The sequence below is a fragment of the Carassius auratus genome, chromosome 34, assembly GCF_003368295.1.
Source record: "Carassius auratus strain Wakin chromosome 34, ASM336829v1, whole genome shotgun sequence".
In the NCBI taxonomy this organism is placed as follows: Eukaryota; Metazoa; Chordata; class Actinopteri; order Cypriniformes; family Cyprinidae; genus Carassius; species Carassius auratus.
Genome location: NC_039276.1, coordinates 10,730,447 through 10,744,426, shown reverse-complemented (window position 1 = coordinate 10,744,426; position 13,980 = coordinate 10,730,447). Strand labels below are relative to the sequence as shown.

Here is a 13,980-nt window from a genome sequence, read left to right as displayed (position 1 = left end):
AAGATCTGCAAAATGTACATCAATTATACTGGAAGTCGAGGAGCCGACATCACAACCCATTAGTTTTGTTTAAAGAACTGCAGGGTGGGCCAGGGAGCACTTTAGAAGAGCAACATTGACAACATCTTGTCGGATTGATTAGCAGTCTGTCAGAGGAGCTCTGAGCTGTAAAATGTGATTCAGGGCTTGTTGATCTAAACACCAAGCAACTAATAACGTTCACAAAGTGGCACGTGTCAAGCGCTGTGACTATGATCTAGCCAAAATATTGAAGCTTAAAAAAAATCAGGTAACTGACTGTAAAGAGAGAGAGAGAAAAAAAAAGATTTCCCTTGTTTTCACTCAAGATAAATTCCACTGGCTCTCGGATTCAAAGAAGCACAGACAATTCCTATAAAGAACTGCTGGTTTGGAAACAGCGAAGCTTAATTGTTAGTGGTCTGAACTAGAGAGGGGGGTTGCAAGAGAAACTGGTTCATAATGGTTAGATGACATCAGGAATTGGAAAATATTGCATTTTCTCCTCATTTAATCCACTCTTAAATCATACTAGAACCATCTCAATCAGCAATGAATACATTAATTAATTGCCATGCTGTGCTATTCCCATAGCAACATACTCGCTTGTTGTGAAGTTGAGGTTAAATTTAGCATGCTTCATAAGTTCATTGCTAGATCAAATTTAATTTATTGTTCTGCTCTAGAGGGTTTATCTGAAACTTGCATCTGATAAACAAAAAAGGAGGCTGCTTACAAATTGAAAGGCTTAAACTAAAAGGTTATTTTGCACTTTTGGGACTGACTATAAATTAGAACATAGCCTAAATCAATACTATAATATTGCTTAATACATTGCAAATTACCAAATAAACTATTGTTCAAAAATGTAGGATCAGGATGATGTCTTTTAAAGAAATGCATAGTTACAACAAGGACACATTAATTTGATAAAAAAAAAAAAAATACTGATACATTTGTTACAAAGTTCTTTCCAATAAATTCTGATAAAATAGTTTAAAATAAAAATATATGTTTCCACAAAAATATCAACAATTTTCAACAAAAATAATACAAAATGATATTGAGCAAATTAGAATAATTTCTGAAGGTGCAGAATGTTACAAGAGACATGAAACTAGTGCATTTTAAGAAATTGTTGCCTGGGTAGGTCATTGTACTCTACCAAAATATTTAACTATGCTGTGGTTGACCAATAAGAATCAAGTATTTCAAGCTCTAATCAAGACCAACATACGTAGCCAATTCAAATTTACATTTGAATAAATATCCTATTGGTGTAGTCTTGCTTACATTAAAAGAAAACTTGATGGGTAGATGTTCCCAGACAGTATTTTTCATCTGACTCCAGCATGTCAATTATATATGTACATTTGACAATACCATATATTGAATCAGTACTGTCAAGGTTCCGTTGTCCCAGGAACTCATTATTTGATAGTTCCTTTGATAGAAGCGGACAGTCATGCTTTTATGCAACACGGTGATAATATTGCTGGCATATCGTGTGAAATTCAAGCAAAGATGGAGAAACACCAGTCCAGCCATGTTGGTTTATTTTCAGCAGTGTGAATGAAAGTAAAAGTAGGAATAGCCTGAAAATACAGACAGACAGTGGTTACACAATAATCCAAAGTTTGTATTTTATTTTATTTTTTTATTGTTGCTCAAAAAAGCGATTCTAGTAATACCTTTATCTATATATTGCAACTGCATGCTGATATTTCAGATCTAAGGATGGTATCATTAGAACAACCCTGTCTTTGCAATCCCCGCTCTTCAAAAGTGTCCCGTTGGCCGGAGGAAGCAGGTGAAAAAATAGAAGCACAGTGCCTTTTAAACTAAGACAGAAACTTGTTGACTGAAGTTGTGTCTCGGGGTCAGCCATCGCTCAGCCCACAGTACCCCTAGGGACCGCGTGCTACCTGCTTTGAAGCCTCCATTCTGAGCTTCACTGTTTTCTTTGCCGTCATGACTGCCTGCTTCCTACTTGGGTTGACCCAACGGCCCCCCGGCACATCAGAACACAGACTCACAAAACACCTTTCAGACATTAACTACAGCGGACTCGGATGAACAAAAGACCACGATCTGGTCCTCAAGACACGCATGTTAGATTTCGCGGAAGGCTTGTAAATAGACACGCTAACAAAAACCATTGGCCTATGGTGTGTGTGATTCCAGATAATTCAACATTTTAAAGTGCAATTTGTTGCGATGTCCACAGTGGGGTACATTCTTGGTGGATGGCCAAGAGTAACATACTTTGCAATTACAAAGTGTAACAGACTAATAAATAGAGGCCCAGCTGACATAACATGAGGTCAAAGATGAAAGTCAAGAGAGTGGATATGTTCCATATGTCTTGAGACTACAGTTACACGTGACAAACTCATTTGAGCCAGTAAAGAAACCATAGTTTTGACCTTAAAAGACGATAATGTGGCCAGAATCGAAGAACTGTGTATACAGCATCTGTATATGTTCAAAAAAGACAAAAGCAAAACAATAATAAGATGAATTCATTTATTTAGTCATGTAGTGACCGTAAAAAGACTTCGGTGGCATGCAGTTATCAAAGACGTGTTATCCAACAGTCCTTTGCCGCTGTTCTAGTTTGCGTTTTAGCATGTTGTAGTTTTCCTTGGTCCCTGGAGCGCTGGGATCCAGTCGAAGAGACAGTTCATAGTGCCGCTTTGCTGAGTCTAGTTTTCCCCAACGGTGATAAAGAACAGCTGCAAGAGCACAAAAAAGACCTGTCATTTAAATCAAGGGTCTGTACAGTGACCCAGCATTGGGTTAGGAATCACAGCCACAGCGCTTTGTTTATTGATTCAGCCACACCGATTTATGCCTGCATCGTGTAACATTGCAGGAGTCAAAACTTGCACGACTGTTTGTTTTGTGACAATACTAAAGTGCCAGCGGGATTCTGGGAGACTTACCAAGATTACCATGGCAACTGGCAACGTTTGGGTTGATCTTTAGAGCATTAAGAAAGAATCCTTCCGACTCCTGAGACAAAAAGGAACATTGGTTATTATAAAGTTATTTGTGTATCAGAGAAATAGTTTGAGTAACATTTTCACAAAAAGCAGCACTGCATGGAAAAAAGTTTGTATTAACCTTGTACTTTTCCTGTTTCCCAAGGACATTGGCGAGGGAGAACATGATGGTGTGATCTTTTGGCAATATCTTTAATGCTTCCTTTCCAATTAGCTCAGCCTGAGCCAGATTGCCTGTAATGAAAAGACAAAATATTAAATATAACATGAACTGTTACCTCACTAAGACAAAGCATTGCTGTTGCTCAATAAGTTATGAGTGATAACTCAAACTGCTGGGCTTTTACTTATTTTAAAAGAATTCAAACTACAAAATGGGGGGGGGGGGGCATAGAATGGGTTCTATACACGTCAACTGATTTTTCTATTGAAACCCAAGCACAATGCAAGCTTCCGATGTAGTGTTTTCCCATAGCAAACTCTCTGCTAAAATTTCTAATAACTATCAAACACAATTAGTTACACTATATTATAGTATAAGATATCATATTTATGAAAAGTAAATATAACATTTTAGCATATTATATTAAAAACATAATTAACAATTCTTATTAACGCAATCCAGGAACTCTAATATTAATATTGCTTTGTTAAGGTTTCATTTTCCGCGCTACACCGGAAGTTGTGTTGGCCAGTGAGGCTAATGTGGAAGCGTTCGTGCATAGAGTCTGTTACACAGAAGTAGTTAACTTGGGATGGACTTTTGACTTGAGCTTGCAAGTAACTATCTAGAAACCACTCAGAACATCCTAACAAGCAACGAGCAAACACTATGAACCCCTGCAATGTGCTAACATCACACAGAACATCTTAGTACTATAGCTCTATAGAACAAATGTAAAAAGAACATTTTGAAAAAGAACAACTTGTTGTTAGTGCCACACTCTTATAGCGTATGTGCCAAACCATTTCCATCATTAAAACTAGCCTATGGAGAAAAAAAGAAAGAAAACCTACTAAGAATTGTGAAGCTGAAAATTGTTTATATTTTTAGAAATAGTTCTAAATGTCACAAAAGGGCAACTGTATAGTTGTCATCCTGTGATTTCTGTTAACTGTGCAAAACGCCTCCAGAAGAGTTTTTCAACTCCATACATGGCTGATTCTTTTAGTTTCCTAATTAGAGGGCAACACAAGGGCTACTGACTTATTGATCTGGATGTCAAAACTCCCTCTGACCACAGACTCCGATAGATCTTCTCTCACGGGCTGGCCCTTAACAAATTTATGAGTTGCTGAGGATTCTTCCTCACCGTTGAAACCTAAACATGACTTATGTTTTATGTTTGCACAATTTCTTGGTGGGTTTTTAGTTTAATATTATAGGGAAACAAAAGAATTAGAAAGCATCTCCAATTTCCACTTTGAAATCATTGACTTATTTCTGGGAGGGGTTTTGGGATCAAGTAAGGCTGGAAAATGCAGTGGGAGATGATGCCGGTGCCAGGATTTATAATTTCTGTTTTTTTGTTAAGGAAAATGGACCATGCCAAGACTCCTGGGAGATGCTTTTGAATAGACGGCTTCTGTCAGGGAATCGCACCATTCTCCACACGGCAGGGAAGAGTGGCCTTAAAACAACACACAAGGCTTTTAATACATAAATTTCAAGCATTGCTGATTCTTGCTCTTCCGGTCTAATCATGTTGGATTCTTATGCCGGCATTTCCTGGAAAGGACAGGAAATTCATTCTGTAACATCTCGTTAACATTTCTGTAACATTTCTGTAGGGCTGGGCAGCAATTCTGTTATACTTTTCCAACTATACTATAGTATGTGCTCTTTATATAATGCAAAAAAGTATTGAAAGGTTATTAGATACTTCTAACAAAAAGATAAGTTATCCGTCCCTGTAGGGTCTCTGACGAGATAAGGGGGTGAAGATGGGATGCAGGAGTTAATTGTTGTAAAGGGTGAACTAATTATGCAGCATGGCCCCATGTGGCAGCATGCACCTGATGCTCAGCATCTGCAGAAGGGAAGTTCACACCTCTCTCACACACAGCTATGAGCCATGGCTATACTTGGGACAGCCTTGTGTGTTGGGACAAGGCCAAGATCATCCATTAACCCCCAAGGGCATGGTCAAGGTCATGTTTAATGAGAACACTCCCTCAAGTTTAAGCATACATGAACACGAACTGCCCCATCTGAATGTAACAATACAGATCTATACTGCATTGCTAAACTGTGATATATGCAGCAACTAGCCAATCAGAATCAAGTATTCCAGATGACATCTAATGAAAGAAGTATATCAGCTGTAAGTACACTATTTTTATACTATTTATGGCAGTATGTACCGACCTTTTAATAAATAATTTTCCATCTAAACCTTACCAGTGTTGTCTAACAATATGACCATGTTGTTCCACGCCAGACTGTGGTCAGGCTTCAGCATGGTGGCGTTCTTCCAGGCGTTCAGCGCATCAATGCTGCGGTTCAGGTCTGCATACTGGGGATAAAACAAACAAGCACCAATCATAAACAGTGGGCCAGTGTGTGTCAAAGGCACTTCAAACAACAACAAAATAATTCTCAGGCCTTACTATATCATTCTTCAAAATTGTTTTATTCTTTTAGATAGGAGAAAAAAAGGGCATGGAAATGATGCAGATTCAAACTTGCATTTTCTGCTAAATCAACAAGGCTAAACGTGTCAGAAACATGTGCATTAATCACTACGGCACATGTCTGATTAAAAAAATACTGTTGATAATTCATGGAGTAAAGTAATCAAACCTTCATTAACACAAAAAATAGCATGTCATTACACATCATAATGGATAATATTTAGAGCGAAATAGACAATGTATTGCCATAATTAATAATAAATTGCACCATGTTGCTTTGTACTCACACAGGAAGGATGAACATAATAGCCCAAGACCAAAACCACCCTAGACATATTAAAAATCCATGCTGTAATATTACTGAAATTTATGTTTAGAATATGGGGAAATGTAATAAGTAGGAAAAAATGCTATAAATGTATTGAATGCTTTATACAAATTAAAGAGAAGGCACACCACTTACCAAACGTCCCAAGTTGTAATAACAGTCTGGGTATTTTTTCCTGAATCGAATTGCATTCCAATAGCTCTGTTCAGCCTTGTCAAACTTTTTCAGGCTGTTCTGCACAATACCCAAATTCATCCAAGCTGCAGCAAAATCAGGCCTAAACCAATTGAAGAAACACGGCAGAATGATTTACAAGATTAAAGGTTACACAACTACACAGAATATATTTGAACTTAAAACTTCACTCACTGGATATGAACCGCAGATGACAGGAGCTCTTCAGCTTCCTGTAACTCATTTCTTTCCTTTAATATATTGCCAAGATTGTTCATGGCATGGACGTACTTGGGGTGTAATCTGTAACAACAAACAAACAAGTGAACACTACCTTATCTGACACGTGGTTTAAAGTGTTGAAATCAGGAAGAACCGAGTGATTTTTTAACAGAATCAGGGTTGTTGTTGTTGTTTTTTTACCTCACTGCCTCTCTGTAGTACTTGACTGCAGCACTCTGGTTGCCTCTGTCAGCAAGGTTTTTGCCAACGTTATAATGCACCTGTGCAAGGAAGGAGAAAGTTAGAGAGCTCATCAAGCTAATGAAGTCACTGGTGTGCAAAACTGGACTGAATATAATTTAGAACAAATATTTTATCAGCTTTTTGTAATTTTGTCAAGTCAAAACCAAGCTGACTCACAGTAAACATATTAAAGGTTTAGTTTCCCTGGAGAAACCTAATGTTAAAAGTCCAGCTCAAGGCATTTTGTGTGTTGATGGGTAAACTGAAGTTACGGAAATGGATTTCACCAATGGAGGGGAGTTATAATGGAGGGATAAGTTCACCCAAGAATAAACAATATGCTAGTCTCACTTGAACCAAGTTTTGTTTCAAGCAAAGGAAAACCTTTGTCTTCTCTAAGCTTATATATAAATTCTCCAACATTTGTTTTATTTGTTTATAACAAATCCTCATTTTGAACTTTTAATCCATGACCGGTGTTTCGTTTTGCTCTTTCCTCTGCGCTTCCACTTTAGTCATGGGGAAGTCGTGGCCTAGTGGTTAAAGAGTTTGACTCCTAACCCTAGGGTTGTGGGTTTGAATCTCAGGCCGGCAATAACACAACTTAGCTCCCTGGGCACCGCAGCATAAATGGCTGCCCACTGCTCCGGGTGTGTGTTCAGTGTGTGTGTTCCCTGCTCTGTGTGTGTGCACTTTGGGTGGGTTAAATGCAGAGCACGAATTCTGAGTATGGAATACTTGGCTGAATGTCGCTTCATTATACGTACACAAATGCATAATTTCTGTTTAGAAGGCCCTTATTCACCCCCCCGGAGATGGTGTGGAGTACATGTTATGCTGGATTTATGTACTTTATTTTCCTTCAAAATCTTGACCACTATTCACTGCCATTATAATTCTAATTGTATTTGTCTGAAAGAAGAAAGTCATATACACCAAGGATGGCTTGGTGAGAATAAGGATAGGGAGGGAGAATAAATCATGGAGTATTTTTTTTTTTTTTGGTGAACCATCTCTTTAAATTGCAGCATGCCAGGGTGAGGGGGGTGCTCTCACCTTGGCATTGAGCGGGCAGACAGACAGGGCGCTGGTGAAGAGACTCTGTTCAGACCTCCAGTGTTGACTGCGCTGTGCAGAGCGAGCCACGTTCACACACAGCAGCATCAACGTGGCCGCTCTCAGCAGCCTCTGCGGTCATCCCACAGACACGAGACATGAACACAAACTCAACGGAACATTAGTAACACTGAATTATGGTCTGATGGTGAATATTAGGAGGTGATAAGTGGGAAATTGGTGTAGAACAGGCCACATACCTTGTGTTTCTTCCAGTGGAAGCTACAGTAGCCCACAGTGTAGGCCAAAATGAGGCAGTAGCCTGCTGAGGAGAGGTACAGCACCCGCTCGGCTATCACAAACCCCACCCTGAAGAACAGATTACTGGCTGGCAGGAATGGAATCGCCAGCAGTACCAGGCCAAATGTCAGAGTCCTAAAAACACAGAGTATAAAATACACTACCATGCACATTATTTTGAGCACATGAAACTAAAGTCTTTATCATTTCTATTTCAAACTTCTATTCATTAATTAATACTGAAAAGCTGTATCATTTTTCACAAACTTTTTAAGCACTGTTTTTAACATGCATAATAATACAAAATGGTTCCTTGAGCACCAAATGCCATATAATGCCATATTAGAAATGCCATTTTAAAATGCATTCAAATAGTAAACAGTTTCCATATGTCTAGATAATGCATTGTTTTGCTGTTCTTACCTTCTTCTATTGCTGTCCTGTGAGCACAGAGCTTGGTATACCAAGCCCATCAGACAGCACCACAGCAAAAGAGGCCAGACAATCCTCCAGTCAGTTGCTGATTGAATCAGAGGCACACAGCCCATTGACCAATCAAAACACAGCCACCAGGGACACAGCAGTAACCAGGCATTCAAGGAGTAGTAGTAATTATAGTTCACAATCTGAGAGGACAGAAAAAAGCACAGAAATACTCTATTCTTTAAGGAGTATGTGGAAAAATATGGTACAGTCTGTCTGGGTAAAAATAACTATTAAAATTATATTCAAGTATTCAGTTTATTTTGGTTTTGACTAGGGTCAGCACTCGGCAGAATGCCATTAGTTTAGTTGTGAGTACCAGTGAAAACATATCAACAGCATAAAAAGAATATTATCCCCCCTAAATAAATACACACTTCAAAGGGGCCATTCAAAAACCCAGACTGAAAGGGCTGCTTACCCTCAAGATGGCATTTTCAGCAAAGGATGCTGGGTTATCCACCTCAGTGAAAGATGGAGGCCCAGTTCCCATGATTCTCCACCTCGCGTACAAAAGAGAGGAACCACCAAGAAAGAGAAGGGCCAACCTCAGAAGCAAACCACCACTCACCAATCCACCAATCTGGGTGGAAAACAGGAAGTAGAAATCAATCCAAAGATAATTTGGGCCAATAGAGTGACACTCTGTGAATAAGTCACTTACATCAGCTGATTTTCTCCTGGACAGCAGCCGGTGAGCAAGCTCATAGATATCCAGATTACAAACCATGAGAATATCAAAAGCGGCATTCACTCCCTTCGGACACAGAAGAACAGGATATTTGATATTTTATGGATGACTTAAGTTCTGTATTGTAAAAATAGATGAGAGATTATCTTACTTATATATATATATACACACACACACACACACACACACACACACACATAGCATATTACTTTATTTTACCTGCAACTCTCTCAAATGGATACATATTTTCACTCACCAAAACCGTAATGCCTTGCTCCTTGCAGAGCATGGCTACAGCACAAAGAAGAATGCTGCTAAATATCCACAACACAGAGAACTTTTTATCACCACCTACAGAGAGAAATGAGTCTCTATATTAAACCATATGCTTGATACAAAGTGAAAGATACTAAGTAAGAGATAAAGTAAGAGATTCTAACATGCAGTGTCTGTAAAGGATTCATTTTTTCCACGTCATTATTCAAAGTTTTATGTCATCACAAACTTTTATGACTTACTTTCTTATCTATGCAATTATAATAAATGGGTCCTCAAGCGAGATGAGATGATTTTATGTCTTCAAGCAAGATAAGATTTTAAGCTTCAGCAAACAAATCAAGCATAAAAGTATCCTTAAAGAAGTCTATAGGGTTTCTAAACTAATCAGTATGATCTTTTCAATGACTTGGTGGATCCATTTCACAGAAATGGTCTGTTATTTGTTCACAAAATCAGTGATTCAATGATCTCTCTGAATAGGTTAACAGTCCACTGGATAGAAAATTATCATTGAAAAACAATAATGACTTAAATTCCAGTCTGTTTCTCACACAAAGCGTTTGTAGACAATACAGTGGACAAGTTGAATGGACCACTTATATGATGCTTTTATGATGCTTTTGTTTCCTTTCTGGAATCCTGAAAACCTCAATTCCCAAGCAGAGGCTTGGAGCAACCAGTGCAATTTCAAAATTTCTCCTTTTATGATCCACAGATAGAAAACAAATCATATGGATTAATAAAGGCGATAAATGATTGAAATTTTAAAGTTTGGAAAAATCATTTTGAAATTGTGTGTCACAGAAATCCCCTTTCACACTGCCATTCTGGCAAATACACGGGTAAAGTGTTCCGGCAATTGTTCCCGGCTCACTAGATTTTTCAATTTCACACTTTCACACACAACCCGTAAGATCCCGTAACGACACGTGACATCAGGGCGTGACGTGTAATGTACGAGTCGAAAACGTTAGGCACGTTATACTTTCACCGAAGCAAGCGAACGATCTCTGCGTCAGCGCGGAATGTGAGGAACTAACTGATCTCTGCTTCATTACAGTTTGCACATATTTTTTCGTTGCAAACGTTGATCTTCCTTCAAAATACCCGTTAAAAGAGTCGCGCCATAACACGCATCATCACTTCGACACGGCATTAGATCTGCCTTTTGTTCACACAGTGCTCGTCCCGAGTTGAACCTGGCAATGTTACTAGGTCGACGACCCGGGTTCAATGCCGGAATCAATCCCGGGACGTGGTTGCTTTCACACAGAAGGCGACCCAGCAATGTTCCGGCAATATGCCGGGTTGGACGTGCAGTGTGAAAGGGGCTTAAATTTCACATAGTGGTATAATAACATATGTATAAGAGTATAGTGCTTTAGTTTATCAACTGACCTTGAAAGGCTTTGCAGTAAACCAGAAAAGAGAGCTGAAAAAGAGGGCACACAACAAATCTGCTCTGCCAACAATGCCAGCCACCTACAAGACAGAGAGCCAACAGATGAGATTATTCACAAGATCAGCTCCAACTAAATACTTTTGGAGAGCTAAAGTACACTGTCTCATCAACCATCATTTATAATCAAGCAGGTCACAGCCATGAAATCCAGCCCAAGGTCGTTCATTTTTTTAAAAGCAGCTACACATTTTGCACCAAAACAAATTAAATCCTGCTTTTACAATAAAGGTAAAAAACAGGCAGCATAAAAACATCCTTCGCAGCCCTGTCGTCTGTGAAATTGCCTTTATTTCTGGCAGTGCCAAATTAACGGTGAAGGCAGGAGGCAGCAGTCATTACAGAACTGCAGTCGGCCCTGGCTGGAGCCCTGGGGCCACCTTCTTTGATTCATCCTGTAGGCCCAAGTCAGTGGTCTCTCTGAACCGCACCCCCTCCAGGTCCAGAGCCGGTCTTTCTGAACCTGATTAAAGAGTAGTTACCAGAGCATTGGCAGACTCTACCGTTCTCGGACACATCCATGGCAGGTCAGAGCGAGCATTAAGTAGCTGTTAATAGCCACGGCTGACTGTAGAGCCCAACATATGTGATGCACACCAGCTGCGTGAAGCTTTCTTCTCCACAGATCTTGTAATGTATATTTCATGTAACATCAATGAACATTGTGTTATTGGGCATTGTAGACAGAGATTGTTTACCGGGTAGAGACAGCCTGCTGAATCATGTCTTTCTGCTCTACTTACACTTTCCGTGTGAACTGGATGTGCAGCAAAGAAGAGTGCAGCCAGGAAGGAAGCTTTTGGGGAACAATTGTGTTTCACTCCTCTTCCATCGTGAACCAGGCCGCCAATTAATATTGCAAACACATCGATCATTAACACAGAAATAACACAGTGCAGGGCAATGTTGAGCATGTGGAAGCCAATCGGATGCAGTCCACCAGCCAAGAGGTAGTTGATCCTAGGAAAATAAGAAAAAGCCACAAATCACAAATATTAAAACTAATTTTTGACTTGTGCAATGATCACAAAAGTTTGGTATATTTCTGAAACACAAAACAGCAGAGATGCGATGACATACAGACATCACTGCATTGTAGAGTAACTTTTATGGTTGAGTTGATCTAACGGGGCTTTACTGATGCAAAACAGTGTCATTCTCATTAGCAGCATGCAGGACATGAATTATGCCTCCTATATAGATTCCTCACAGTTGCAACCAAATGCCAAAGACAATTCTAAAACGAGTTTGAAAAAAGGCAATATATGCATCCAGTTTTAACGTCAATTATTGTGGTATTCGAGTGAGGAAGCACTCGGAGGACCTCTTTTGATTTCCCACTGAGAATAAAATTACCACGCAGTCTAGTCCACACATCTAATACATGAAAAGAGGTTTGACAGTGTTCACTATAAGCAGGTTGGAATATTACCTTTTAATCATCAGTCACCCAGCAGTTATTGAAAGACTCTTTTGTCTTTGTAGCAAACGTACCTGAAGGTCAGGACGGTCAGCGGCCGGTAGGATTTGTGACTGGAGTTGCTACTTAAGTTACTTCCCCAAAAGTCATTTTTCCAGATGTTACTCAAAGGAGTGTCAGGATTCAAATCCTATGAAGAGTAAAAATCGCATGGGTTTGCTTTAAAAAAAAAATAGCTATAGAAAATCTGTTGAGACAATGTATATAAACTGCAATAAACTAAACTACTGCTCATATAATAAACAAATACATCAATAAATAACCAGGTTTGAGGTTGATACCTTGTTATTGATGATGGCTTCTGAATCATCAAAGACAAAGTCCCCATTATAGCTGTTTATGAAACAGATCAGGGCAACAAAGGCAGTGACCAACCGGGAGTGCAAGGGTCCCAGTTTTGGCAGGGGGATGTGATGATCCCAGTAAGGCTCATAAATCACCATTTTTCATCTGGTTTCTGTTCATTTTGACCCACTACTGTGATGCAGAACAAAGAAAGTGAGTGGAGGGTTAAAATAGCAAAATAACACTCCAAAAATAAGAAGCGAAGATACTTAACATACCTACTGTATGCATTACAGAGATCTGTTAGAAAAGACGGCGTGACATCTCAGCACGGTTGCCTGTTTTGCGTCATGGCTGTACACACAGATGCAGGCAATGCATAGCAACCGGCTGTCAAAGCGAGCAAAGGATACGAAACCATTCACACTTTCTACTTTGTCTGCACGCGCGAGAATGACGATCGTCAAAACATGAGTCACAAATAATAGTATAAACGTGCACTGGCGTAAAATAAATGTCTGCCCGCTAAAGAGAACGATTTAAACCTGTCGAACCACACAAATGTGAAAATAAAGGCTTAATAACTGGCTAAATGATGGCTGATCCCTGACCGTATGAGTCTCTCGCTTGTACTTCCTGCTAGCGCGCGGAGAAGAATAGCCTGTGTAATGTCACGTGATCTGAGCCAGCCAAGTGGATATAATGCAAGGACTCACTCACACAAACTAAAATGCTAAACAGACGGTTACATGACGTGAAATGTCAAGCAGTGAAACAGAGCGATATTTTATACTTCATCTAAAACTGTTAATTTCCTAATTGGGCAACGGATTTAAACAAAATGTCTAGAAATATAAAAATTATATATGTCTTCTAGAAAAGGACACGCCATTTTGAATTCACAACCGAGTTACAATAAATATGTTCTCAATATGCATAATGTAAATACTAATTGTATGTCAACATTACAAAAACATCTGAGCCCAAATCAACAGCATAGAGTGACATGGTGGAACAGCATTTATGTGGTCCAACAGTCCAAAATGAAGGAGTGGATGAATTAAATGTCACAGTGCTCCCTAAAATTTCTCTCTGGCAAATAGCCATTAAAAGGATGAAAAGATAACATTATACTGGAGGGCCGGCTGTAAACAAACTACATGTATCCGCACCAAGAGGTGTCACTATAAAGTGTAGGCCTACTATTGGGAGGAAGCACTATAAAGTACTATTAAAGGAATAGGTCACCCAAATGTAACATTTTAGCCTACCCTCAGCATCGTAACAGTAAAGAGTCCAAACTGACTCCAGTCCGTCAATTAA

The 13,980-nt window shown here is 39.3% G+C and overlaps 1 protein-coding gene across 1 annotated transcript; it reads right to left on the bottom strand.

Moving 5' to 3' along the window:
* Nucleotides 1-2,530: 2,530 nt before the first annotated feature.
* On the bottom strand, nt 2,531-13,326 carry LOC113053160 (transmembrane and TPR repeat-containing protein 4-like). The gene is given in 19 exon segments (XM_026217945.1): nt 2,531-2,753; nt 2,964-3,033; nt 3,145-3,257; nt 5,425-5,539; nt 6,121-6,262; nt 6,355-6,462; nt 6,583-6,662; nt 7,681-7,812; nt 7,941-8,115; nt 8,404-8,606; nt 8,885-9,046; nt 9,128-9,220; nt 9,411-9,505; nt 10,832-10,867; nt 10,870-10,915; nt 11,636-11,852; nt 12,387-12,502; nt 12,654-12,849; nt 12,936-13,326. Coding segments are annotated over 18 exon segments (2,214 nt in total). The 5' UTR covers nt 12,816-12,849; nt 12,936-13,326; the 3' UTR covers nt 2,531-2,604.
* Between the last annotated feature and the right edge of the window lie 654 nt (nt 13,327-13,980).